Raw genomic sequence first — 27,998 nt, forward strand, 5'->3', positions numbered from 1 at the left:
GTATGTAGTGCGTACTCACAAAATATTTGTTGTGTGAAACGAATTGTGTGGAAGAAGTCACTTTTTCTCGTACCTTAGTCAGAGTGATGCTTCGGAGGGGTTTGGTGACTCACTTAGCTTCCCTCGCTGATGCGGCTGTCATGCTGCTTAGACAGTGGGATAAAGTGAACATACTCTGCTGTTCGTGGTCTTTGGGGGTTCTATTTTGAGGCGTGCTATGTCTGTTTTTAGTTACTTGAAACTGCCTTTTATGCACAAAACCAAAGTAGACTGAATGTATAACCACAAAGCCATGCAGAATCTGACGCGTGTGTTTCCTGCTCCAGCGCTGCCAATTCCAGGTTTTTCATCTAACTTGAATCAAACGTGCTTACGTTTTGCAGAGCTTACACAAAAAATTTTATTTTTGAAATTACTTTTCAGAAAATCTTTTTAACTGGTAAAATACATGTCACATCTAAATGTACAGTTCAGTCATTTAAGTATGTAAGTCGTGCAGTCAGTCTCCAGAACGCTTTCATCTGAAATGACGTGTTTAGAAGGAGTTCTGTTAGAACTGAGAAGGTAGGAGGTGCAGCGTCCGCAGATGTAACGAAGTGTCCTGGTGTCAGGAGGACACAGCCTGCACCAGTCAGGCCTGGTGATTTGGGCAGCAGGAGTGGGAGTGGGGAGCAGCTCTGCGGTGGATGGGAAGGCACACTGCTTAGGAGGACACTGCACTTAGGAATGAGTTGCTTTAGGCAAAGTCCGCACATACCTGGCTTACCTCCAGGAAGTGGGGCGCCAGCATAAAGGTGAAGGCTCTAGATCGGGGTCAGCAGACTCTTCATGTAAAGGGCTGGCTGGTAGATATTTTAGGGTTTTTGCCGGCTGTGGGGTCCTGCTCCCAGCTACTCAGCTCAGCCACTGTAATGCAGAAACAGCCGTAGACAGTAACGAAAGTGAGAGTAACTGTGTCCTGTAAAAATGTTAATGGGGGTTTTGGCTGGTGGGCCGTAGTGTGCCGACTCCTGCTCTGAATTACACATCTGAATGTTTTTTGTCTTGGGCCTTGTACTGCTGGGTGCCGTCTCCTGTCTAGTTACCTGGTTTTTTAATGTATGCTTTCCCTGCTGTAAGATGGGAGCAATACTTATAAAATCTGTGCCTGGCATGTGATGACATAAAATAATACGTAAAATGCCACTCCGAAAGTAGAAGTTACTAATGTGTTTTTCTGTGAGATGTGATTCTGAAAAGTGGCATTTAAATCATAGTTTGTTCATGGGCTCCTGTGTTTAATAGAGTAGTCAACTTAGGACTTAGGAGAGGGCTAAACCACTCCAACAGACGCCTGAGAGGATGCAACAGAGAGATGTTAATTTCTCTTTCCAGTAACAGGACGTGGGGAGACTCTGTCCCTCGTGGTCATTGAGGGGTCCAGGGTCTTCCATTTTGCTTTAGTGCCAGCTCCTGTGGCATTGTCCTTGATCGATCAGTAGCATGGATACTGTGCTCAGCAGACAGACAGCTGCAGGTGGGGAAAGAGGGCCTGGGGACACAGAGCTTAAGCCAGGTCTTAAGCAGGAGCTGAAAGGGAAGCAGATCACTCACTCACTCACTCTACTGGGGAGGTCACACTTAACTGGACAGAAGGCCCGGTAGCCAGAGCCAGACCATGCAGACAAAAAGTCAGGGTTTGTGATTTAATTTAGAAATAGAGGCAAGATAGAAAATGGATTGGTGTGGAGACTTGGAGATCATGTACCATGCGGTAGATCTGTTCTGGGAGGAGGAAGTAGGAAGCTATGGTTGTGAGTGATGAAGGCCACTGCACTGGGTGTGCAGAAGCAGCTGTCATATCCTCTTCCATTCAGCACTTGATTATTGTGTAGCTTTATTTAATGGTGCAAAATACCACATAGAGAAGGAGGAATATAAGGGCAAAACTAATGGCTGCATAGCTGTTGTAGCTTGTAATTCTGACCTAAAATTACTTTAGACATTAGAATTGAAAATACAATTGTGAAGTATTTTGAAATACGTTAAAATGTTGCCTAGCCTGCTGAAATGTTTCTCAGCTGAGGTACCCATGTAAAATGTGTGCGTATGCATCAACAGGCTAAGAAAAAAACAGGAGTCAAAATATTTGCTTAGTTGAGACAGGTTTACTTCCAGTTAACTTCTTAATTCTTTTCTTTCAGTGTGTAGCACTTGGTGGTGCGTGTGTTAATGTTTATAATAAAAGTTACCCATTTAGGTTACGTTATTACTGCTGGTGATGGCTTTTCCTGCTGAAGGTGCTTCGCAGCTCCATGAAGAGGGCACAGAGAAAGTTACCTGATGCCTTTGAGTTACTTTCACTTTAAAAGATGCTGGTGGCCTTTGAATCCCACTTTGCCCTGGTGCTTGGCCAAGGCCAGGGCATCGGACTGCCTCTGAGCCCACTGAGGAAGGAGGTGGTAGAGGGAGGTTTGATCCATGCTGACGGCCCTACCCTTGCTGGTGCCCTCTGTTGCTGGGACTTGGCACCCCACCTGCTCACCAAGCAGAAGTGATCTCAAGAGTGGTCTCCATAGCCAAGAGAGTGGGTTTTGTCAGGCAAGGAAAGATCCTGAAGATGCACACCCTCCCGGTGTGGAACATGGTGCTCTCCCCAGCTCATCTCCCTTGGTACCAGGAGTGTTGGTGTTGTGTACACACTAACTCTTCTGTTTGCCTGTTTGCTCTTCATTATCTGACCCAAATTTGGTTCCATGAGAGTAAACATAGTTGGTCAGAAAGTGTGAATAGTCATTTCCAGCATTTAAACCTTTCTTGCTGATGATGCTATTAAAATATGCACCTGTGCATGTGCGCAGTGTGACCGCAGCTGGAGAGGAAGGAGCATGCACCTGCTCCCGGGCAGCTGGTCAGGCGGGTGGCCCAGCCGTCATGCCTGCTCCTTGCCCAGGGGAAGAAGTTGATGTTCTGAAGGAGCACAGCGTATTCAGTCTGCTCCAGGATTGGTTCCCTCTGGAAAGCTTCCCTGGCCCCCTCCCTGCTGGTCTCCCTCAGGTTTCCCCTGCTGGAGAGGCCTTCCCTGACCCCAGGATGGGACACTGTAGCCCTGCCCTCACTGCTCTCTCCCCAGCTCTCATCACTGTCCGACACATTGCTTGTTTATTGCCTGCTTGCCAGGCAGGCATTTCTAGTTGTCTTAGCCAAAGAGATAACTGAGAGTCAGCCTGGACTTTGCTGTGTGGAGTGGCTGTGGGTCGTGAGCAAGTTGCTGAACACAGACTAGAGTAACCCTGAGTGTTAAACGTGGATAGTAAGAGCTGCCCCATCGGATTATATCAGTGCATGTAGGCTAGGTCCTTGGGATAGCTTCTGAGAGGTGTTATTATATTAAATCACAAACTATTTCATTTAAATGGGAGAGGAGTGGTAATAAGCATTTTTAAAAATATGGTGCCTCTGAAGGGTTAAAGGGCTGGCCCCCATCAGTTTAAACGTGTTGCCTAGTGTTTAGCTGAAAGGATAGTTGCATGATTGTGCAGGGAAGTAGGTTATTTTGGAAATACATGTAAGATGATTATTGTCAGCTATTACATCTTACCCTTTGGGTGAATGCTTATTAAGTTAATATATTAATGCTGGGCTCTGCTGTGTGCTGGGGCTGTGGAAAGAATCTGTGAGACCTTCAGGGAACCTCTGTGGAACCTCCGGGGCTGCGTTTCGAAATCTGAATTCTCAGAATTCTAGTTGATCGTCTTTGAAGGATGCTTTTCCCCTTTTGTTTCTGAAGATATTGATGTCCTATATTTGAAAGTCCCCTTGGCAACAGTATGGCTCTTGTTGCCATATTGGTTGGGAGTGAGGGGAATTGGGGTAGAGGTTGGCTGTGTTGCCTTGGCTGGTCTGCCCCTAGACCCCTGCCTGGCTGTCTGGGAATCTGAGGGGTAGGGGTTGGGGTGGGCATGGGGATGTCTTTTCTGAGCAGGCAAAGGCTCTGGGCGGAGTGTGTGTTCTCCTAGCATGGTGCATCTCTTCTGTTGTGATGTTTAAGTATTGACTGGGGCCACTTACATTGTTATCTGTGATCAATCTTTTTGTCCTCACCTATGAATGAGAGAGATAATATCTACTATTCATTTATTCAGCAAGTACTTAGAGGGCAATTACTGGTTCTTGGCACCTAGAACAAAATGAGTTTTGCCCTCAAGGAGTTTAAAATTGTGAGGATCAAATGAGCAGAGAGAGAGAAAAGTATGGTATCTCATAGATACTTAAAAATATTTTTCTCTTATTTTTAGGGCTTTTTAGTTTAGAATACTGTCTTTAAAAAGATCTGACTCATTGTGGATTACTAATTATTAATTAGTGGCATTGTATATTCACCTCCCTCTTTCCACAGATGATCTGAAGTTTAGTGCATATTATTTCTGTCAAGTTGTTTTTGCATAGTGAGTAGACGGATGCATGAAGAAAATGAATGATTTTATTATAAATAAGCCAGAGAAAAAGTACTACCAGTTTCTCCCTAGAATCTACTTCACATAATTTGAGGACTTTTTTCCCTAATAGGTTGCTTTAAAAAAATAATTAAATTTTTGAAGCAGCTTTAGATTCACAGCGAAACTGAGTGGAATGTGCAGAGATTTCCCAAGTGCCCCCTGCCCCTACCCATGCACAGTCCCCCCGTGGGTACCTCGTGCCAGAGCGGTACCTTCGTTACCATCAGTGACACTATCACCACCCAGAGTCCACACTTTACAGCAGGACTCACTGTTGGTGTTGAACATTCTGTGGGTTTAAACACCTTTATAACAAACACTCTCATGTATGTAGCCTACAGAACAGTTCACTACCCTGAAAATCCTCCGTGCTCTGCCTGTTCATCCTCCTTCCCCTCAACCCCTGGCAGCCCCTCCTTTTTACTCTCTTCATAGTTTTGCCTTGTTTTGTTTTACAGTGTTACATACTTGGAATCCTACAGTAGCCTTTTCAGTTTGGCTTCTTTTACTTAAAATGTGCATTTAAATTTCTTCCACGTCTTCTCATGATTCGATAGCTCAGTTTTTTAAAAATACTGAATAGTATTCCGTTTTCTGAATGTGCCAAAGTTTATTCATTCACCAACTGAAGGATACCTTGGTTGCTTCTGAGTTTGGCAATTATGAATAAAAGTGCTGGAAACACCCATATGTAGATTTTTGTGTGGACATTAACTTGTCAGCTCTTTTGGGTAAATCCCAAGGAGCTCACTTGCTGGATCCTGTGGTAAGAGTCTGGTTAGTGTTGTAGAAAACTGCCAGCTGGGGGAGGGATAGCCTGGGGAGAAATGCCAAATGTGGGTGAAGGGGAGAAGAAAAGCAAAGCACACTGCCATGTGTGTACCTACGCAACTGTCTTGCATGCTCTGCTCATGTACCCCAAAACCTAAAATCCAATAAAAAATTAAAAAAAAAAAAACTGCCAGCTGTCTTCCCAGGTGACTGTACGATTTTGCATTCTCAGCTGCAGTGAAGGAGGGTTCCTCTTGCTCCATATCCTCAGCATTTCCCGGCAGTCCTCTCAGCCATTCTGATAGGTGTATGGTGGCATCTCATTGTTGTTTCTATTTGCATTTCCCTGATGACAACGATGACTTCACATGCTTTTTTTGGGCCATCTGTTTAACTTTGGCAAGGTGCTTGTTAAATAAAGTCTTTGGCTACTTTTTAATTGGGTTCTTTTTGTACTTTTGAGTTTAGAAGTTCTTTGTATATTTTAGATAAGTCTTAAAAGTCTGTGACTTTTCTCTCAGTCTGTGACTTGTCTTCTCATTTTCTTGGCAGTGTCTTTTGCAGAGCAGAAGTTTTTATCGGTTCTTACATGAGTGTGTCTTTGGTGTCATGTCTAGAAAGTCATCACCAAACCCAAGGTCATCTAGATTTTCCCCTCTGTTTTCTTGTAGGAGTTTTGTAGTTTTGCCCTTTGCATTTAGGCCTGGGATCCTCTAAAGGGTAAGGTCTGTCTCTCATTTCATCTTCCTGCATTTGGATGTCCAGTCGTTCCGGCTCCATGGGTTGAAAAGCCTGTCTCTTCTTTGTGGGATTGCCTTTGCTGATGGCCTGTGCTTTGAAAATTATCCTTATTGCATCCCTGGGAATTTGGTCCTATGGAATTTAAAGCTTTACTAGCTTCCCTTCCCCACCCAAAAATAAACCCACTCCCTTCCCTTCCCTCAGTCCCCTCTCCAGTGTTTTTCTTATCCTCTTTTGTCAAAGAAAACTTTAAGAATGGTCCCTTTGTGAGGTAGATGTGAAGTGAGAGTCATATGAACTGCAGGTGGCAGACGTAGAGTCTTCAGCCTCACAGCTGTCATGCTCGAAACCTAGGGTCCACACTTGTGGCATGTAACCCCCCACCCCCACTCAACACTGTGTGAATGACAGAAACACTGACAGTTCGGCATATAATGCATGACCCAAAGCTGGGTTAGGCACCCAGAGCTTTGAGAGCAGGTGCTCTATTTTGGAGGACTCAAGTGGCAGAGCTGGGCTGCAGGTGCCTTTGCTCCCTGCCCCCAGTCCCATGGTGCTGTCCCCACTCATCAGCTTCCGCCATCCCAGTGCTGCTTCAGTCTTTTAAAGTTTTTTTTTTTTTTTTTTTTTTTTAAGACTTCAAAAGTCTTAGTAAGACTGCTGTAAGTTAACATGGTGTTGAATGTCTTTATGTCAAGTAAGATTATACAGAAAGTCCGGTGTAAATGAAAAAATATCCCATCAGGACGTGAATCTGTAGGTCATATTTGACTCACAGGTGTATTGTGGCCCGTATTTAACTGAAGTCGCCAGCACTTCAGTTAGACTTGACATAGAACAGCTGGATTTCTAGCCTCCCTTTAACTCTGGCTGCGCTGGGTCTGGGTGGCATGTCCTGGTCCTGCCACCTCCATCCCTTCTGGCTTAAATCCACCTCGCCCCTCTAAGTTTGTTTTGATTTTTATTTTTGTTTTTTGGCAGTCCCCTGGACTAGAGCTTACATCATGTTCTCACGTAGAGATATGTTGGGTCCTGTGTGACACTGGTGTGTGGTCCATGTTGACTGGAGTCGAGAGGGCGCTAAGAGGGACACAGGCGTGGAGGTCAGAGGGCCAGACCTGGTACCTGGGTGAGCAAGGTTTTAGAAATGCCTTTGGAGAGAGGCCCTGGTAGCCGCTTCGTGGCAGGCCTGAGCTGGGACTAACGCCACACTCGCCCGCTCTATCTTAAGTTCACGCTTGTTTCTTCTTTGTACGTGGCGTTTGGGCTTTCACCGTCTGGTACGGCGCCCTTCACATGAGTGTTCAGTAAATACTGAGTGCTCCGTATGCACAGGACTTTGTTCATTTAAAGATAGCTCTGCTTGTATTCATTCTGCAGAATGCTGCCACGTTTGCCACTTTATTGTTTTAAGGTGATACCTGGTGTACTCAACTGATTACCCCAGATGAGATGTTTGTGAAGGGAAGACTGGGAGTTTAGTTTCCTGACTGCAGATAAGGGTCTCCTGCCACAGCCTCTGCTGATTAGAGTAAAATGTTCACTTGCAACGGCTATTGTTTCAGCTCCATCCCTTCACTTATGCAGAAGCCTTAAATTACTATCAACAGCTTTCATTTTACTTTGCTAAGCTCAATTCTCAATGATTTTGAGATGGGTCAGGCTTCTCTAAAAGGTGTTTAGGTTTCCGAATTAGTAAACATTCAGGACTCATTCATATAATTCTTTTTTTTTAACCACTGCAGTCCCAGCTTAATTTCCATGACAGTTTTAGTTTTTTGAATGGAGTCTTTAAAATACAAAGAACCTAATCCCTGAACTTAATTAGATGAAAATTGGCAAAGCCTACTCAAAACTAATTAGGAAAGACCTAATAGGGACAGCAGGGTAACCATATGTCCTGAGAGTCTGGGACAGGCCCAGTTTATACTGGTGGTCTTGGTCTAATTTATTAACAGACCCACTCTTCCATCTCAAAAGATACTGCTTGGGACAGTGAATTACCTGTAAAGCCTACCTACAGGCATATGAGAATGTAATTTGAATAGTTAAAAACTGGTGGCTCTGGCTACCAGCAGTTAAGGTCTCCCGACATTTAGACAATGCTTATTTTCTTTGAACCACTTTTCAGGACAAAAGGGTAAGAAAAGGAGTTCTCTGTAATGAATTGAAACAGTGCCTGAGTCTGAATGGGAAGTTGCTGCTTTGCAGTGGTGATGGTCTGTAGCCGAGGCTGAACTGTGCATGTGATGGAGGACAGTCATGTAAACAGTTAACAGGAAGAACCAGGACCCAATGAGAACGTTGGCTTTCCCTGCCAGGACATTTGCTAACGAAGTCCGTGGAAGGTATTTGTTAACCTAACCGTAGATTAGATATGGGTGGTTGATGGTTATTCCCAGCAGGGCTACAAGTTCCTGGGAATAGCGTGACCCTGGTATTAGCCCCTCTCAGATTTGCTGGAGAATGACGCAGAGCCCTGAAGCATCTCACAGGAAGGGAAATGGCTTTGCTGGAGTTAAAGGATATAGACGCACTTTTTGTAACAAAGATTAAGGGTTGTTTGGTGGACAGTGGAAATTAAATGAAGTCATCAGTGCCACTATGTGCATCTTAGGAAGGTTTCTTTACTGAGTTTTTTTTAAGCAAGGAATACGGTTGTGATTTTTAACCTGTCTGTATTGACCCGTGTTTTCTTCTGCAGTACTTCTTTGGCACATCACTTAGAAGAGTACTCTAAAACAAATTATAGATTATTGAAAATACCTTTTGATTATAAAATTCTTAAATTTTTTATTTGGTACTGGAGTGCAGTGACGTGATCTTGGCTAACTGCAGCCTCTACTTCCCAGGTTCAAGTAATTCTCCCACCTCAGCCTCCTGAGTAGCTGGGACTACAGGCACATGCCACCATGTCCGGCTAATTTTTGCATTTTTAGTAGGAACAGGGTTTCACCGTGGTGGTGAGGCCGGTCTCAAACTCCTGACCTCAAGTGATTCACCTCCCTCAGCCTCCCAAAGTGTTGGGATTACAGGCATGAACCACCAGCCTGGCTCAAAATATTCTTTATAACAAAAATGTTATTACATATTTGTTATTCCTGGAGTTACTAAAATGAACTGTTAACAATCTCAGGTAATCCCAGCTACTCAGGAGGCTGAGGCAGGAGAATTGCCTGAACCCAGGAGGCGGAGGTTGCGGTGAGCCGAGATCACGCCATTGCATTCCAGCCTGGGTAACCAGAGCGAAACTCTGTCTCAAAAAAAAAAACCCTCATATTCTGGAGGGGGCACCAGGCCCCCACCATAGAGAGTGTGGGGATGGCAGCAGCCAGACCAGCGCAGCATGGGCTTCCTGGGTCCGTGCTTTCTGCTCAGGAACTGGATGGGAAGAGTAGCAGATGTTCCTCCTTTTCCCCAGCAGAAAAAGAAGAATCCAGTGAGTAAGGCATGGAGAGAGTCCCGACCCGTGACTCTTGACTAATCACTCAACTGTCCTATGCTTTTGTGTCCCTATCAGCAAAATGGGATGGTGGGGGTGACAGACCTTCTGCTTTTCTGACTCAGTGGAACACAGTCAATAACAAAAGGAAAATACAGAAAAAAAAAATCTCATATTCTTAACTAATTTTATAGAAGAGTTGGAGATCTATTTTCATAGGATAAAAACAGTTAATCGGGATGTGTTATTACCCTTTAATGATTCAGATATAGTTTGAGTCAATGAAGATAATGCTGCAGTTTCAGCCATATCAGGAGTAGGTGGGTGGACGATCGTCAGAGCAGAGCTTTAGCAGATTTGTGGCTGCTTCTGACATGATCCCATAAGATCTCTGAATTCTTTACCTTGAGGGATCCTCTGTCTAGTACAATGCAGTCATTTTTGGGGGACTGTTTTTGAGACAGGGCCTAACTAACTGTCACCAAGGCTGGAGTGCAGTGGTGTGATCATAGTTCACTGCAGCCTCAACTCCCCAGGCTCGCGATCCTCCTGCCTCAGCCGCCTGAGTAACTGGGACCACAGGCATGTGCCACCACGTCTGGCTAATTTTTAAATTATTTGTAGAGACAGGATTTCGCTATGTTGCCCATGCTCATCTTGAATTCCTGGGCTCAAGCAGTCCTCCCACCTCAGTCCCCCAAAGTGCTAAGCTTACAGGTGTGAGCCACCCTGCCCAGCCTGGTCATTTTATAAATGAGTAAACTTGAGACTCGACCAATTCAAGTAGCTTGTCCAGGGTCTTACAACTGTATTCTTGAAATTGTTATATTCTAAACTTTCTTCCAGAGAAATAGCAGTTTTATTTCTGTTACAAGAAAATTGCTAAACACTCAATTTAGTCATATGACTATACTTTTTCTTCTTTTTCTGAGACAGTCTCACTCTGTCATCCAGGCTGGAGTATAGTGGCACGATCTTGGCTCACAGCACCGTCCACCTCCCAGATTCAAGTGATTCTCCCACCTCAGCCTCCCAAGTAGCTGGGACCACAGGCATGCGCCACCACCTCTGACTAATTTTTGATGGTTTTTTTCTTTTTTGTAGTGATGAGGTTTCACCATGTTGCCCAGGCTGGTCTGGGACTCCAACAAGTGTTCCACCTGCCTTGGCCTCCTTAATTACTGGGATTACAGGCGTGGGCCACTGTGCCTGGCATACCTATCCTACTTAAGGGTCAGGGACTTCAACAATTTCCTGCTGAGTGGAAGAAATTACCTGGAGCTCAGTAATTAAATGTTACCTGCATCTTTGCTACTTAATGGGGTTCCCGTGGTGAGCAGGGAAGTAGCCATGGTTAGAGATGTAGGCGTTGTGCTTAATGACCACCATTTCTCATTGATGTGCCTCAGAGCAAAATGATTCCGTTTCATCTCAGCCCCAGCATGCCGCTTCAATAGGCATCCTCAAAGAAAAGGAAAAGTAGGAGTTAGGGAAAACCCAAGCCACAGCAGAGAAACTGGAAATGTATCGAGGTAAAAACAGAAGATAATTTGAGGAGAACATTGCAGGGGATTCCAGAGCTCAGTACAAATGGCTGCGGTGCTACAGAGGCAAAGATGACAGCCAGAAGCACTGAGAGCTCCTGACGTAGTCATGTGGGAGGGGTGCCTGGGATGATGGGGCAGGGGGATCGAGGGTGCTCCAAGGGGGGGGTGTTTGCACTCAGAGCAAGGGCTGACCTGGAGGCACTGTGGCCCCGGAGCCTGGCGGGTTGGGTCAGGGCTTCTCTAGGTTTTCCTTCCTGCTCCATTCAGATATCAGATGATTTATGGATTTCTTTCCTAAACTGGCTTTAATATTTTATGGACATTTTTGCTTTGAATTACACTTTACATTTCCTAGTCTTAAAGAGCTCTACAGAGAGCATATTTGATTTCTGCCTCTCCCTCTCCCATTCCATGCACCGAGGGTAACAAGAAGATGTTTCCCTAACCTCTCTATTGACCTGCATCAGCCTCTCAGAAAGGGAGCTATTTCCTTGACGTCAGTTTAGATCTAGGTATGTGTTCCACCCAGTCTGTCAGCTAGGAGCTTCTTTGAGTTGTTTATATACCTAGCAACTTTCATCAATGTAATAAATTTATAAAAGCAAATCCTCTGGGACAGGGCAGGGGCCACCAGCCAGTCTGGGCATAGACTTGGCTTTAGGTTCACTTACTGTCAGGTGCTCCCTCTACCCATATGTGCATAAGCACCACTCACACACCTTTTAATCTTACACTACATTTCTTCATTAAAAAAGGAAAATGGGCCGGGCATGGTGGCTCAAGCCTGTAATCCCAGCACTTTGGGAGGCCGAGGCGGGTGGATCACGAGGTCAAGAGATCAAGACCATCCTGGTCAACATGGTGAAACCCCGTCTCTACTAAAAATACAAAAAATTACCTGGGCATGGTGGCGCGCGCCTGCAATCCCAGCTACTCAGGAGGCTGAGGCAGGAGAATTGCCTGAACCCAGGAGGCGGAGGTTGCGGTGAGCCGAGATCACACCATTGCACTCCAGCCTGGGTAACAAGAGTGAAACTCTGTCTCAAAAAAAAAAAAAAAAAAAAAAAAGGAAAATGGGCGGGCTCAGTGGCTCATGTCTGTAATCCCAGGACTTTGGAGGCTGAGGCAAGCAGATTGGTTGAACCTAGGAGTTCAAGACCAGCCTGGGCAACCTGGTGAAACCCCATCTCTACAGAAAAAAAAATTTAAAAATTAGCTGTGTGTGGTGGTGTGTACCTGTACTGCAGCTACCTGGGAGATGGAAGTTGCAGTGAGCCAAGGTCACCCCACTGCACTCCAGCCTGGGTGACAGGAGACCCTAAAAAAAAAAAAAAAAAAGTAACACATTTATTTTCAAACTTGTACAGTTTAGCCGGAAGGTACTTTCAGCAACCACTATAGTTTAAAACCCTCAGTCTGTTTTACAGCTTCTCTCAGCCTGTTAGTCAATACTTTTCTCCATGTTTATACCCTTAGCACATACTCTCTGTGAAAGTAACGACCATAGGCAGCTTCTAAAACATTTTGAGAAATAGATTCCTGAAAATGTTTGGGGATGTGGTGTCCTAGTGGGTCTGGGAGAAGTTATCAGTTATGCAGAGGCCTCCCACTGGGGCCGGCCCTCGCTGTGTGGGGTGTGGGCAGCCAGGAATAAAGTGTGCAGTCATATTTGGTCTAGGGAGTAAAAAAAGGTGACCACGACATCATCTCTCCAGAGTATTGTGTGTTTTTTCTTTGAATATGCTACTGATTTTTGCATTTTAAAACATCCTGGTCAGAGGAGCCCAGCCTTGTCCTTGTATGATGTTTACTTCTGTATGGGTGTCATTCAGCAATTTCTCCAGGCCTCACTTGTTATGAATCTGATGTATCAAGCACTGAGCTGGACTCTGGAGACCAGGCTGAGCACCCACACCCTCCCCACTTTGCACAGGTTCTCACAGTTGCTGCACAGCTGTCTGTGTGGCTCTTCCTTGCACGGTCATTCTGGGCTGTTCATCTTGGTTCCGGGATCCTGTCATCTCCTTTTCAAGCTTCTTTCCTCGCTTTAGAGGAGCACATCCTTTAGTAGCTTCCTGGGAAGGAATGAAGGCAAAGTACAACCGAGTCCCGAACAACTCCTTCTCTCACCTGGTGGATAGATCGGAAAGAGAATTTTACATTGAGAACCACTTTCCACCCCTCCCATTTTTGAAGGCATTCTTCCTCAGCTTCCACTAGCGTTCTGTGTCCAGTGTCATTTCAATTTCTGATTATTGTATGTGCCCTTTTTCCTCCTCTTTGGAAATTTTTAGATTGCTTTATCCTGTGGTTTTTGAAACTGTACTTTTTTTTTTTGAGACAGAATTTCGCTCTTGTTACCCAGGCTGGAGTGCAATGGCGCGATCTCGGCTCACCGCAACCTCCGCCTCCCGGGTTCAGGCAATTCTCCTGCCTCAGCCTCCCCAGTAGCTGGGACTACAGGCGTGCACCACCATGCCCAGCTAATTTTTGTATTTTTAGTAGAGAAGGGGTTTCACCTCGTTGACCAGGATGGTCTCGATCTCTTGACCTCGTGATCCACCTGCCTCGGCCTCGCAAAGTGCTGGGATTACAGGCGTGAGCCACTGCGCCCAGCCTGAACCTCTACTTTTATACTGGATACTTAAGAGTGTAACCCAGGCACCTGAGTCCCTTAATTCTGGATCCATTTGTTTATATTGTTTCCTCTGTACTCTTCTCTCCTGTTGTCTGTTTCTCTATCGTTATCTTCTAGGGAATTCTCTGTCTTCAGACTCCCTTGTTTTGCTGTTTGTGTTTGGTTTTGAGGGTTTTTCTTGTCTATAGTATTGTTTTGGTTGCATGGATGCAATGTCTTCCCTTTGAGGACCGTTTTGTGGCTTTTTGTTGTTGTTGAGTTTTTCTGTTCACTGAATTGTTTCTGTTCCTCCAAGGGTTTTGCTTCGCTGTTTCCGTCGTTCCTATTTGGAATGTTCCCTTTTTCAGCTGCCTGATGATCCTTAACTGTTGATTCTCATGAAAGAGTGAAGCATTGAAAAGCTGTCCAGAAGCTATGTAGCTGAGATTTTACAACTAGTACCTTTGCTGTAATGATCCAGCTTTTTGATATTTTTGTTGGCAGACTCTAGGAATCTATGGGACTATTTGGTTGATTCAGAAAAGAGTCTTCCAGTTTCCTGCTTGGGGTGGGAAGTGGGGTAAGTTTTCTGGGAGATAGGTGGGATATGAGGGCAGGATTCTGCTCAAGTCCCCCAATTTCCATCTCCCCATTATCAGACTTCTGTCTCACTTCCTTGTGCTTGGGTATAATTTCTGGAAAAACTGAACTTGAGAGTTACGTATTTATCAAGAAAGTAAATCCAGGGGATTACTGCATAAAATAACTAGTCCTTACTGTACTCCGGTAGTGACTCCATCCCTCCCTCCTGTTGCTATTGTGGTGAGCTCAAGTGTTGCGAACATAGGCCTGAAATAGCTGGATGCCACGAACCCTCTCCACCTGGAGAGCAGTTCATCTCTCCAGAAAATTGCGTATGGCAGTAAAGAGCGATCTCTTGGAGGTCTTGTATTTTTTATCAGGTTTAGTGCAATACTGTAAACCCCAAATAACACCATGGGACCTATATGAAGTACCACGAATGATGCTGAAGTGCTCCCAAGAAGCAGAGAAAAGTCATGACATTAAATAAGTTGAGGGCCGGGCGCGGTGGCTCACACCTGTAATCCCAGCACTTTGGGAGGTCGAGGTGGGTGGATCACGAGGTCAGGAGATCGAGAACCATCCTGGTCAACATGGTGAAACCCTGTCTCTACTAAAAATACAAAAAATTAGCTGGGCATGGTGGCGTGTGCCTGTAGTCCCAGCTACTCAGGAGGCTGAGGCAGGAGAATTGCCTGAACCCAAGAGGCGGAGGTTGCGGTGAGCCGAGATCGCGCCGTTGCACTCCAGGCTGGGTAACAAGAGCAAAATTCCGACTCAAAAAATAAAAATAAAAGTTGAGTCGCTTGCTGGGTACTGTAGACAGAGGCCTGCAATCTCCACCCATTTCAGATACAAACAATTGATCTTGTATAAACAGATAATATAACTCACAGTATCAATAGACTGCCGTCAGTGTATTTAGTCTTCCTTCCATGCCATTTTCTTTTCTCTAGTTTCCTTATTGTAAGAATACAGTATATAATTCGTCCACCATGCAAAAGATGTGTACTGTTACCAGTAAGACTTCCAGTCAACGGTAGGCTATTAGTAAAGTTTTTGGGGAGTCAAAACTCATACCTGGGTGTTTGACTGCACAAGGGCCTGGCACTCTAAACCTCCACGTTGTTCAAAGATCCACTGCATTGGGGAAGAGAGGAGAAAATCATGTGAGTTCTACAACCTATGTAGCCGTAAGTCTCCAGTGTGTGCTCTAAGAATACCTCTGTGCTACTGTCTTGAAACAAGCTTGAGAGACTAACAGAATTCTGCAAGCAGAGCCACAGGGAAGCTGTGGCATGACCCAGTGGGTCTGGAATGAGAAGGGTTTGAGATACACAGGGAGATGGGATCGGCAGCACCTGCTTCACACTGTTCTCACCTCATGTAGAAGACAGCTCGGAAGGCCAAATTGATGGCTCAGTGTGTTTATGCTCTTGGAAATGGAGAGGACTTTCACACACAGTATATGGTTCATTGCTAAGAATTTGGAAATTATATACTTTAAACAGATATATGTAAAATATTTGCCCAAATTGCTATTTACCTTTTTATCGTATGGCAGACAGTCATGGTTGTGCTAGCTCCCACTTAGGAGCATGTAGGCTTGTGGGTTCTCTGCCGTGTTAGAGCTTTCCTTCCCATGGGTCCTCAGGTGGAGTCAGTGGTGGGGTCTGGTGGCATGCACAGTTACATAAGACACGTTACAAATGCTGGCCTTGGTGAAATGGGAAGCATGGCTTCCCAGAGCTTGGGAGCATGTTCTGAGGCCCAATAGCAGCTGCTTGTAACTGCTGTGCCCCCAAGTGCCCCGACAGGATTGTAGAAGGACTACATTTGCTTCAAGTTTGTAGAGCCTGCAAAGAATCCTTCCAAACCTTTCTTAATCTCTTTGAGTTCTCACATTACATTTCCCACCTTGTAGCCCTGCCATTTGTATCCAAGAGTCAGCCCACTAGAAAGTGAACAGTAAAGATGCTTTGAGACTTGAGGAGCAAAGTAAAAAGAGAAGTTAGCGCGGCCGTCGAGCCTGGCGACGGGGCCTTTATCTCCATGTTGTCTATGTGGCCTGCCCACCGGGGCTTGAAGGAGTCATGGCGCCGGTAGCTCTCGGCCTTCTCTCAGCAAGCCCCAGGTTACTTCTTTGCCTCTGGTTATTTAAAATAAGAGTCTGAGATTTGCTTTCCTGTAGTTTATAGTAGGTAGCAGAAGAGGCATGTAAAATTTCACATAACAAGTGTGCCCTGTGTGCTGCGTAGGGGTCAGAGTCGGAGTTTCTCCTCCTAGCCGCGGGAAGCTTTGCTCCCCAACCCATAGAACACCTGACCACCTTTTCGAATTAATTGTACAGTGTATGCCCACGTGACACACAAGTGGTATGGGAAGCAAAGTTGGAAACGGCGGCAGCACTTTGGAGGACCTGTAATTCCACCCTAATTCCTGCTCTAAGACCAGACTCACGGGTGCCCAGGAGGTAAAGGTCAGCACTGGTCAGACACCAGCTCCACACGGGGCATGGCAGGCGTGCCAGCTCCCTGTTTTCTTTTTCCTTTATGAAAAAAGGAAATGATACAAAAGTGCCAATTTATATTTCTCTACTATTATGGTGGTTGCAGTGGCTCAGGAAAAAGTCAGAATATGATTATCCAGAGGCAGATAAGCCAGTCAGCCAGAATCTGTATCATCCCTTATCAAGAGTTAGGTATTTAACAATATGAAAAAACAACCATGAAGTTGAAAGAAACAGGACTAATTTCCCAGAAACCAACCTCAAATGCTTTCCTTGAAAACTTTTTGCTATTATTCTACATGCCAACAGACTTGGTAAAAACGTTCATCTCCTTGTCCAGATGTACTGAGGTATTAGGCACATTCCCTTCCTAACCTGATGGAACCCATTTTGGCTGATGGCCATAAGCTTCTGCTGTCCCAAAATCTGTGCCACAGGGCGGAGGGAGAGTTGGTGGAGTGGTGAGTCCTGTGCGTCCTGCACCTTTCCCATCTGCCAGCATTTTCTGAGCCCCCAGGCACCAAGCTCTGTACTGGTGCCAGAGACCCCATGCTGAGCAAGCAGGCCCACTCCTGCCTCCACAGAACCCCTGGGGGCGGGCACCTTCCTAGTCCCCAGGGAGGCCAGCATCATGAAGGGGGTTTTCAGCATGTGCTTGCTTCACCCCAGCAGCGTCCTTGGAGGGGCAGTCCTCCTCTTGCCTCTGATTGGCTTTCCTTTCCCTTAGCTCCCTGGAAACAGGTAATTCTTTGCTCAGGTTGTCCTCTTGGAGTTCTCCTTCTGGCTCTCAGTAGGAAGTTTATTCCCGTAGATAGAAGCCGCAGGGTCTGCTATTCAGGTCTTCAACCAAAGACACCTGAGTCTTTGGTCCCTTTCACAGGCATAGCGGGACAAGGGGGTGGCATTATCTTTCAGGCATGCTCATAGGGTACACTGTGATCTCAATTTTAAACCTTTTCATTAGGGGAAAACTTTTTCATAATTCTGTTTGCCTATAAAATTGTATTGGCTAACTCTGGTTTTAATGAAGCCTTATTTCCTTAAGCAGTTTTGTCTATTAATTCTAACCACATTGGACTGCTCTTGATTGGGCCTTACTAGGGCCTTTTGTTTGCTGTGGCCCATTCGGAAACATTTCTGATATTTGGGTTTGCTCTAGCATGTGCTGGCACTCAATCTTACAATACTAAAATTGTCATTTTTTTTTCCTTAACAGATGCAGCAGCTTTTTTATGAGAATTATGAACAGAACAAAAAGGGGTACATTAGAGATCTCCATAACAGTAAAATTCACCAAGCTATCACGTTACACCCCAACAAAAACCCACCCTACCAGTACAGGCTCCACAGCTACATGCTCAGCCGCAAAATAGCCGAGCTCCGCCACCGCACCATACAGCTGCACCGTGAAATTGTCCTGATGAGCAAATACAGCAACACGGAAATTCATAAAGAGGACCTGCAGCTGGGAATCCCTCCCTCCTTCATGAGGTTTCAGCCCCGCCAGCGAGAGGAGATTCTGGAATGGGAGTTTCTGACGGGAAAATACTTGTATTCAGCAGCTGACGGCCAGCCCCCTCGAAGAGGAATGGACTCTGCTCAGAGGGAAGCCTTGGACGACATTGTCATGCAGGTCATGGAGATGATCAACGCCAACGCCAAGACCAGAGGGCGCATCATTGACTTCAAGGAGATCCAGTATGGCTACCGCCGGGTGAACCCCATGTACGGGGCCGAGTACATCCTGGACCTGCTGCTTCTATATAAAAAGCACAAAGGGAAGAAAATGACGGTCCCTGTGAGGAGGCACGCGTATTTACAGCAGACTTTCAGCAAGATCCAGTTTGTGGAGCACGAGGAGCTGGACGCACAGGAGTTGGCCAACAGAATCAATCAGGAATCTGGATCCTTGTCCTTCCTCTCGAACTCCCTGAAGAAGCTTGTCCCCTTTCAGCTCCCTGGGTCGAAGAGTGAGCACAAAGAACCCAAAGATAAAAAGATAAACATACTGATCCCTTTGTCTGGGCGTTTTGACATGTTTGTGCGATTTATGGGCAACTTTGAGAAGACATGTCTTATCCCCAATCAGAACGTCAAGCTCGTGGTTCTGCTTTTCAATTCTGACTCCAACCCCGACAAGGCCAAACAAGTTGAACTGATGAGAGATTACCGCATTAAGTACCCTAAAGCCGACATGCAGATTTTGCCTGTGTCTGGAGAGTTTTCAAGAGCACTGGCCCTGGAAGTCGGATCTTCCCAGTTTAACAATGAATCTCTGCTCTTCTTCTGCGATGTTGACCTCGTGTTTACTGCAGAGTTCCTTCAGCGATGTCGAGCAAATACAGTTCTGGGCCAACAGATATATTTTCCAATCATCTTCAGCCAGTACGACCCAAAGATTGTTTATAGTGGGAAAGTTCCCAGTGACAACCATTTTGCCTTTACTCAGAAAACTGGTTTCTGGAGAAACTATGGGTTTGGCATCACATGTATTTATAAGGGAGACCTTGTCCGAGTGGGTGGCTTTGATGTTTCCATCCAAGGCTGGGGGCTGGAGGATGTGGACCTTTTCAACAAGGTTGTCCAGGCAGGTTTGAAGACATTTAGAAGCCAAGAAGTAGGAGTAGTCCACGTCCACCATCCTGTTTTCTGTGATCCCAATCTTGACCCCAAACAGTACAAAATGTGCTTGGGGTCCAAAGCGTCGACCTATGGGTCCACACAGCAGCTGGCTGAGATGTGGCTCGAAAAAAATGATCCAGGTTACAGTAAAAGCGGCAATAATAATGGCTCAGTAAGGACAGCCTAACATCCAGCTTTGCTGGAAAAGACATTTTTAATTATCTAATTTATTTTTCAAAAATTTTTTGTATGATCCAGTTTTTGAAGTCCGTATACAAGGATATATTTTACAAGTGGTTTTCTTACATAGGACTCCTTTAAGATTGAGCTTCCTGAACAAGAATGTGGTCAGTGTTTGCCTTTGAACACATCATCTTGCTGAACATTATGTAGCAGACCTGCTTAACTTCGACTTGAAATGTACCTGATGAACAAAACGTTTTAAAAAAAAAAAAAGTTTTCTTTTGAGACCCTTTGCTACGGTCCTATGGCAGAAAACGTGAACATTCCTGCAAAGTATTATTGTAACAAAACACTGTAACTCTGGTAAATGTTCTGTTGTGATTGTTAACATTGCACAGATTCTACCTTTTGTCTTTTTTTTCCCCAAGTGTTTTAAAGCCATTTCCTGTTCCAGTTGTAAGATAAGGAAATGTGATAATAGCGGTTTCATCATTGTCTTCAGGAGAGCTTTCCAGAGTTAGCATTGGTACTCTGCTCAGCATTGCCATGGAGGTGTTGTTTGGTGGGTTTTTTTTTTTTTTGGAGACAGAGTCTTGCTCTGTCATCCAGGCTGGAGTGCAGTGGCTCGATCTTGGCCCACTGCAACCTCCACCTCCCTGGTTCAAGCAATTCCTCTGCCTCAGCCTCCCGAGTAGCTGGGATTACAGGTGCACGCCACCATGCCCAGCTATTTTTTTTTTTGTATTTTTAGTATAGTTGGGGCTTCACCATATTGGCCATACTGGTCACAAACTCCTGACCTCAGGCAGTCCACCCTCCTGGGCCTCCCAGAGTGCTAGGATTACAGGCGTGAGCCACTGTCCAGCCGGCTGTGTAGGTTTTAAAGCAAGGGGCGTGAGGAAAGCCCAATGAGAGATGGGGCCGTTCTTGTAGTTCATTCGGCATAAATGGACCTGGCATTAAATTTCAAGGATGATTTGGCATTTTTGCTTCTTGACCCTTTTCTTCAAAGGGTAAAATATTAATGTTTAGAATGACAAAAATATTATCAGATTATAATAAATCTGATGTACACAAACACACACCCTACTGAAAACATTGGGGGAAAACATACTTGGTTTTGTCCCTTTCATCCTGTCTGTGTTCATGTGGGTGGAGATAGTTTTCATGCTGTCATTACTGTTTTGTTTGATCCTTTGTATCTGAAATACCTTTAATTTATTTAATACCCATTGTTCAGAGCTCTGCCATTTCTTGAGTACCTGTTAGTATTATTTATGTGCATCAGGAGTGTGTTTAGTATGTTTCATTTGCAGTAAACGTTCTCCAAAGATTTCCTTTTGGAAACGCTTTTTCCCCTTCTTAATTTTTACATTCCTGTTTTACTAAATATTAAGTGTTCTTTGACAATTTTGGTGCTCATATATTTTGGGGACAAAAGTGAAACGAATCTGTCATTATACCAGGAAGTTAGTTTTTTAAATTCTCAGATCAGATGTGCCTTAATAAATTTTTTTTCATTTAGATTTCAAACAGTGATAGACTTGCCATTTTAATACACATCATTGGAGATCTGCGCATTTGTAAATAGCCTGTTGCTCATTTGGAAAAATAAACCAGTGAACAGTATTTTTCTATTGTACTTTTCAGAACCATTTTGTCTCATTATTCCTGTTTTAGCTGAAGAACTGTATTACATTTGGAGAGTAAAAAACTTAAACACAGTTCATAAAGTTTTTCAAGTTACTAGAAGGAAATACTTCCGTGGACTGCACGGACCCCAGTGACACGAACCCCAGTTTCAAGTGCTTTCTTCATTTTTTTTTTCCTCCTCATTAACTCACTGACTCCAAAACAAAGGTCTTCAGACCAGGCCCAGGGCCCCATAGAACCTGCATTTTAACAAGTGCCATGCGTGACACTGTGGCACAACTCAGCGTTCCAAATCAATCTAGCTAGAAGATAAATCACACACAGTCGCAATATAACCTAAGAATCAAAAGAAGTGAGATCTTTGATGCCAAGGTAGCAGGCTCGCGTGGACCAGCACTGTCCCCGGAGATAGGTATTTACAGTGTACTGACAGTTAAGTCCCAGCATAATGACATTGCACTCACAGAAAGAATTGCCGTAATTCAGCCTAATTGCTGTTTACTCTGCGGGAGTGTTTAGCTTTTTCTTGGAGAAAAAGCAGGGACATTTTTATTCTTCAGTAAAGGAAAGCATAACATGCGCCTTGATGGCAAAGTAATATAAATTCTCTCCTGTTTACCATGGTAGCAAACCGTAGGGATTTGGGATGTGGTATGAGTGACAGCTCTGTCACCCTTGAGTGTCCATCCAGCATTTCGGTGACCCTTGGTTAAACCTGCTATTTCCTTCCCTGCTCCCACTCCTGATCAAGTCTGTCCCTCTTCCTGATAATGGTGTTCGTGTTCATGGAAGTACCGCCTCCCACCTAGGCTTGGTTTCCAGAAAGATGGTGGGCCCCTCCTCTGACTCCCCACCCTGGCAGTGGCATGCCTGCACTCCACATGCTGGCCTCCAGGTTCCACTCCCCTGTCAGTCACCTGGTGCTGTTCTGCCCAGAGGGTAGGCTTGGCAGTTCACTGGCACCCGGGTCCTTCCTCCTCAGCCTGGCTACTGTACCCCCATCTGTCATCCCCCATTCCACAGGGCACCACCTTCAGCTACTGGGCCCTGAGTCGTGAGGGCATCCATGTCTGTGGCGCGGGCACACACTCCATCTGGACAACCTCACTTGTTTCCGACGCAGCTGAAACACCCTGCATGGGGTTCACTCCGCTGCCACCCTGGACCCTTCTGTGGGATGTGACACGACTGGACCTCATTCTGTGACCATGTGGCAGTATCTTCCCTCACTAGAGCCCTTCAAGGAGGCCTGGGGCTCTTGTTCCTGGCAGTCCCCAAGCCCTACTCCCTCCAGCTCCCTCTCTCCACCTGTGCTTCCTGCCAAAGGCCTGTCCTGTCCACAGAGTCCTCCTGCCACTGCACAGGCTGAGACCTGCAGCCCCTACTGGGCCTGGAAATGATCCCTTTCCCCTGAAACTCGGGAATATTCCTACTTAACCCTTACACTTGTTGCTTCCTGCTTTATGACTCCTGTGAACAGTTCTTCAAAATTGTAGCATGTAAGTGTGGCTGAAGAACGGGAGAAGGGTACAATCACAAAAGCATGAGTGGAACCTCCCTCCTCCTTCCCAGTGCCAGCTCAGGCCTTCCCACAACCACCCACCAGGTCCGTGTGGCCAGGAAGGCAGAAGTATGTCAGTACTGCATAGATGCATAGACAACATTTTTCAACTTCGCACACCAATGAGAGGGAACTCCTTGGGCATGTGGACCCTGGCGGGGAGCCTCAGAGCAGATATACAACACTTAGGTTACAGGAACCAGCAGCTTTCAGAGGGCGTTCGCCCTGCTACTAGGGTCTTGCTTCTCAAGACCCATTCTCCAGGAAGGTGACACCCCTGCAGGGCCGCCTGCCTATGGCACTGAGGGGCTCCTGCCCAGGCCCAAGGAGGCTCAGGTTTCCTCTTGTGCCCTCATCACGGAGGAAGCCAAGGGTCAACCCTCCCTGTGCCTGCGCAGACACCCACCCTGGGGAGTTAGACTACATTACTGCAGTATAACTTGCCGTAATCTCTGCAGCAAAGGAGCTTATGTGCTTCAGCTGGGGGGTTTCTTTCAGCTCACACACTGCACAGAGCCTCTGCCTGCCTCAGTGGGTCCTGCTATGCTTGCCAAACCCTTGAAAGACGGCCCCTTCTGTTCTGCTTGAAAGGAAAATGCACATACCAAATCTTGTCTAACTTGTTATAAACTCGATGGAAATGTAAAGATTTCAATGCCATGGATTGAATTACAGTAACTCATTTTGCATGGCTTCAAAAATGAAACTGAATGGCTTCAAAAAATCAAACTCTGAAGCAAAAGCTTCAGAGTTTGGTTTGATGTCCTGCAGGGGTGTGGGGGCAAGGGAAGGGGTGTACATCTTCACCGGAAACCATCAAGTCAACCAGGTTAGGGGCTGGTTTGTCATCAGTGCAGTGAAACCACTTAAGTGTCTTTTGTCAGATATTTCTTACTACGTTTAACTTACTATTCATTATACTTCAGTTACGAGGGTCGTCATTTCTTACTAATACAGACAAAAATGAAATGTCCTTTAAAGAGCATTCTAGCTACATTTCCTTTAAAACTGTAAGAGTAGTCAGTTATGCCTGACTACTTTTTAATGAGAAAATATAAGAAATTGATCAAATCACTTCATAGTGAAGTGTCTGGGCAAGATCTGTGAAGGCTTCAATGAAGCTGGCTTATCTGTAATGAATTTCTCTCCATCACAATTAAGTGGGCGATGCTCCTGGGCCGCCGCTGCCCCCTCCGCCTTGCCAGCTAGCCGTGACTCATCCCCACTGCTCACGCCACAGCCCTCTGCATGCCTCCACATGTGACCCCACTGGAGAAAAACGCTTCTAGTCAAGCCTCAAAGCCACCTTCAGATTCATTCATTCTGAATTAAGTTTGCATCAAGTTTTAGGCAAAAGCTCAGTTCTTGTTACAGAATGTCAGGGAAATTTCATGTACAGCCTCAAAAGGCCTGGGCACATCCCAAGGTCTGAAGCTAGAAACAAATCATTTCTAAAAGGGCACTTTCTCAGCTCACTGCAACCTCCACCTTCCCAGGTTCAAGCAACTCCTGACTCAGCCTCCTGAGTAGCTGGGATTACAGGCGCCCGCCACCACTCCCAGCTAATTTTTTCTTTTTTGCGTTATTAGTAAAGATGGGGGTTTCTCCATGTTGGTCAGGCTGATCTTGAACTCTTGACCTCAGGTGATCCGCCTGCCTTCACCTTCCAAAGTGCTGGGATTACAGGCTTGAGCTACCATGCCAGGTCTTTAAAAGTATAGTTTCAAATGATCCCATGAATGTTGTGAAGAAAGCATTTTGGACTTTTTTTTTTCTTTTTTTGAGACAGAGTCTCCCTCTGTCACCTAGGCTGGAGTGCAGCGGCGTAATCTCGGCTCACTGTAACCTCCACCTCACAGGTTCAAGCGATTTTCGTGCCTCAGCCTCCCAAGTAGCTGGGACCACAGGCATGTGCCACCACCCCCAGCTAATTTTTCATATTTTTAGTAGAGATGAGGTTTCACTATGTTGGCCAGGCTGGTCTTGAACTCCTGGCCTTAAGTGATTGACACACCCCAGCCTCCCAAAGTGCTGGGATTACAAGGGTGAGCCACCACACCCAGCCTGCAGTTTGTATTTTTCAGTGGATTCTGTTTGTTCCATGGTCAGTAACAGTGTAACTGCAGCACACAGGCTATCCATCTAAGGAAGCAGAGAAGGGAAAGCAAAGACCAGGCCCTGCCTCTGTGCTATGCTGCTCTCACTCCGGCGAGTTCCCCGTCAGGGGCTGCGGTAGGTACCATTTGATAGAAAGGTACACATTTCATACAATTTGGCATCTTGCTTTTTTTTCCATCCATTTAAAACACATTGGTACGGTGAGACTGCCCAGGAAGGCTGCCTTCTCTCCTGGAGTCGGGCGTTTCCCTCCTGCTGGCCATCTCCTGAGTCACAGGATGCAGTGAGCATCTTTCCACATCAGCCTTTTCATTCTTTGGGTCGTCCTCCTCCAGGGCTGAGGGACTGTGGGGTTTGGCCATTTCTCACATAACACTAAGTTGTCTGGCATTCCGTTTTATCTGGTCAACGTTGACATTTTTACCTACTAGCTAGTTCTAATAAAATCTTTTTAAAAATAAGCCTGAAAAGTGAACTGACCCTCAAGAAATACCATGAGAATATTGCACACAGTATCTTGGATAACTCATCCTGTGAAAATGGCAACTCCACAGACCCAACTCTGTGACTGCAAAGCTTGAGTCAGGGCAGAGTGAGACAGATTTATTGATGACTCAGGGAGCGAGAAGAGATGCATTCCAGACAGACGGCCTGTGTGGGAATAAGGTACCCTCCACTCACAGGAAGCTGGCAGTCATTCCCAGAGATGGGACGGGCAGGGTGAGGAGAGGAAGCCGCCAGCCTGAGATAAGAGCAGCTCTTTCCAGACTTGGCAAGGCGGCAGGAACTCTGGACAGGTGTGGACGTGACCAGAGGCACCAGGCCTCCCTCTGGGCAGCCAGGAGCAATTTCCTGGTGGGAAAAGTGTACACTTGCCAACAGATGGGAGTACGTTTTGATATTCAAAGACGGAATTACTGACCACCTTTACCTATGTTCTAGGCAAGTTTTGAAGATTGATATTATATTTTATATAATGTCATATAAAAAAATATATATATATAAGATTTATTGTATTTGGCTTCGGTGCTACTTGGAAGGCATGACACATTGTTAGATCTGAAGAGACTGGCTGTGGGGTGGACTGGAGTCTGGGGGCCAGGGACACTGAATGAGCACTTTTGTAGGAGGATCAGGTGATTAAGGAAGACGCGGGGCATCTCGTGGTGGAAAGGGCAGCACCAGCGGGCTGGGAAACCTGAGAGAGGGCAGTGGGCTTGGGGAGAGCCGCTGTCAACAACGTGTGCCTTTGCGGCTTCCCCAGGGCTAGAGCAGCCCAAAGGTCTCAGGCTGCTTCCCATGCAGCCCCTGGGTAATGAGCAGTTGGGATAATGATTCATGCGCCTTCTTTAAAATTAGATTTGGGGATGGGCCTTTCTACCAAGAGGATGTGCCTTCCAGCAAGAACTCAGCAGCCCGGCTTCTCGAAGGTGGGTGTCAGCACACTCACCATTTGGGCCGCATCCTCAGGAGGAGGTGACATACATGTTCCATAAGCTTGGCAGGAGAGGAGGGCTCTGTGTATCCCCAGCTGGTTTCCCAGGGTCCACCAGGAGCTGCTGGGCAGCCTTGATGGCTCTGCCTTCCCTAAAGGATGCTAGTGTTCAACTTTACACCTGATCTGGGGCCCTGGATTAATGTCCTATGACACTATCTCTCCACCTTTGTCCTGAGCTGAGAGCTGCTGCAGTGGCCTTTCTGAGTTGCTACTATTGCAGCCAACTGCCCCGAATGGCTTTGGGAGGTGAGTTTGTCACAGAATGGCTCTGTTTCACCCCCGTGTCCCTTCCCTCTTCAACCACACAAGGGCCCTGTCCACACGGCTCCACCTGCTCGCCTTTCCTGGCCTTGTGTATCTGCCTTTCTTCTGCCTCCATGGCTGTCAGTTTCAAGTTAGAAGGAAGATATCCACAGGCCTCAGGATTTGGGAGAAAATGTGACGCGTGTGGACTTTCGTAGGTTTGGGACTAAAACACTGCCCATTGTCTTGAAACGAATTGTCCGAGAGGATGTTGAGTTGCCAGCTTTGAGGACAGCTGCTGTGCAAATTGAATCCATTTGCAGATTTTGGCATCAGAAACCCAATTCCTATTTGGGACAAGACCTCACTGTGTTGGGGCTCTGAATGGTGAGCAAGTAGCTGTTATGGCTATGTCAGAGTTATGCGAAGCTGCAGCTGCTTCAGCGAGCATGAAAACCAAATCCAAGCGTGCTGTAGCGATTCCGTGAGCCCTCAGTAGAATGTCCCTCTGCGGGAGGCTTGATGTTTGAATGTGGCTTCAGAAGAATTAACTAAACTGTATGTCCTGAAGTAGCAGAGCAGGCTTGGGCTTGGGGACAGAGTGAGAGACAGTGATTCTGTCATACTGTTAGGTATTTTCCTATATCCCACTATATATACCAGCCTGTATATAAAACCCATGAGAGATTAGGGTAAAGGGCAGTGAATACAAACAATAATACCTGGGTTAATTGTGAGCTGTGTGCTTGGCACCGTGGAAGGAGAAGGGGCCTGAGAAGGGGGCTGATCTGAGTTTGAGTCAGTGGGTGTTCTCCACGTTCAGTGACATCATACTGGTCGCTGAAATTGGCTGAGGTGGGAGTATTTACACCACAGGAAATGGCACACGCTTCAAAGCAGGCTTTTCTTTTTCTTAAGTTGGACTTACCAGCATAGCACTGGTTTGGGTCAACTCCACAGACAGTTGGCCAGGCCCTGTGCCAGTCTGCCTGCAGCTGTGTGACCCTGGAAAAGCTACTCACACATGCCAGAGATCAGCTTCCTCCTCTGTAATATGGACACAGTTACCAGTATCTCCCAGGACTGATGGCAGAACTGACAGAACCTGGCCCTCCTCCTGTCTCTTCATTTCAGTCTGCTGTCACCTCCCACACTGTCTCCCCACCTGGAAGCAGCAGCTGCTCAGAACTCCTTCCAGACCCACATCCCGTGAATCATCAGGTCCCACTAACCCTCCTGGATAAAGTCCTACGATCCCCTCCTACCCCTGCATCTCTTGACAAAGCTGCATTTACAGGGAATGCCCTGCCCATTTCCGGCTCCTCCAGTTCAGTTTCTTCCCTAAAAAAAGAAAAACAAACCTTATCTGGACTCTCTTGCCTAGACTGAACTGGTTCAGGCCCGACTTCCTGGCTTAACTGGGCTGAGGCTCT

The 27,998-nt window shown here is 46.1% G+C and overlaps 1 protein-coding gene and 1 long non-coding RNA gene across 4 annotated transcripts in view; one reads left to right on the forward strand and one right to left on the reverse strand.

Annotated features, from left to right (window-relative positions):
* CHSY1 (chondroitin sulfate synthase 1) overlaps positions 1-21,134 on the forward strand; it is a 72,336-nt gene extending 51,202 nt beyond the window's left edge. Inside the window, exon 3 of the mRNA XM_002749084.7 lies at positions 17,904-21,134. Coding sequence (XP_002749130.2) covers positions 17,904-19,496 — 1,593 coding nt within the window. The 3' untranslated portion in view covers positions 19,497-21,134. The remainder of the gene's footprint in view (positions 1-17,903) is intronic.
* Positions 342-27,998, reverse strand: LOC103793592 (uncharacterized). 3 transcript variants are annotated; one of them, XR_620664.5, is made up of 6 exons: positions 27,927-27,998; positions 15,725-15,851; positions 15,259-15,318; positions 12,921-13,109; positions 10,733-10,894; positions 342-8,726 (listed from the first exon to the last, which is right to left on the reverse strand). It is a non-coding gene; the product is annotated as an uncharacterized LOC103793592 (long non-coding RNA). The 3 variants fall into 3 exon arrangements; XR_004744342.3 differs by lacking the exon at positions 15,725-15,851; XR_004744343.3 differs by lacking the exon at positions 15,725-15,851 and having other exon boundaries at positions 27,288-27,998.

Source organism: Callithrix jacchus, chromosome 6 (assembly GCF_049354715.1).
Source record: "Callithrix jacchus isolate 240 chromosome 6, calJac240_pri, whole genome shotgun sequence".
Lineage (NCBI taxonomy): Eukaryota > Metazoa > Chordata > Mammalia > Primates > Cebidae > Callithrix > Callithrix jacchus.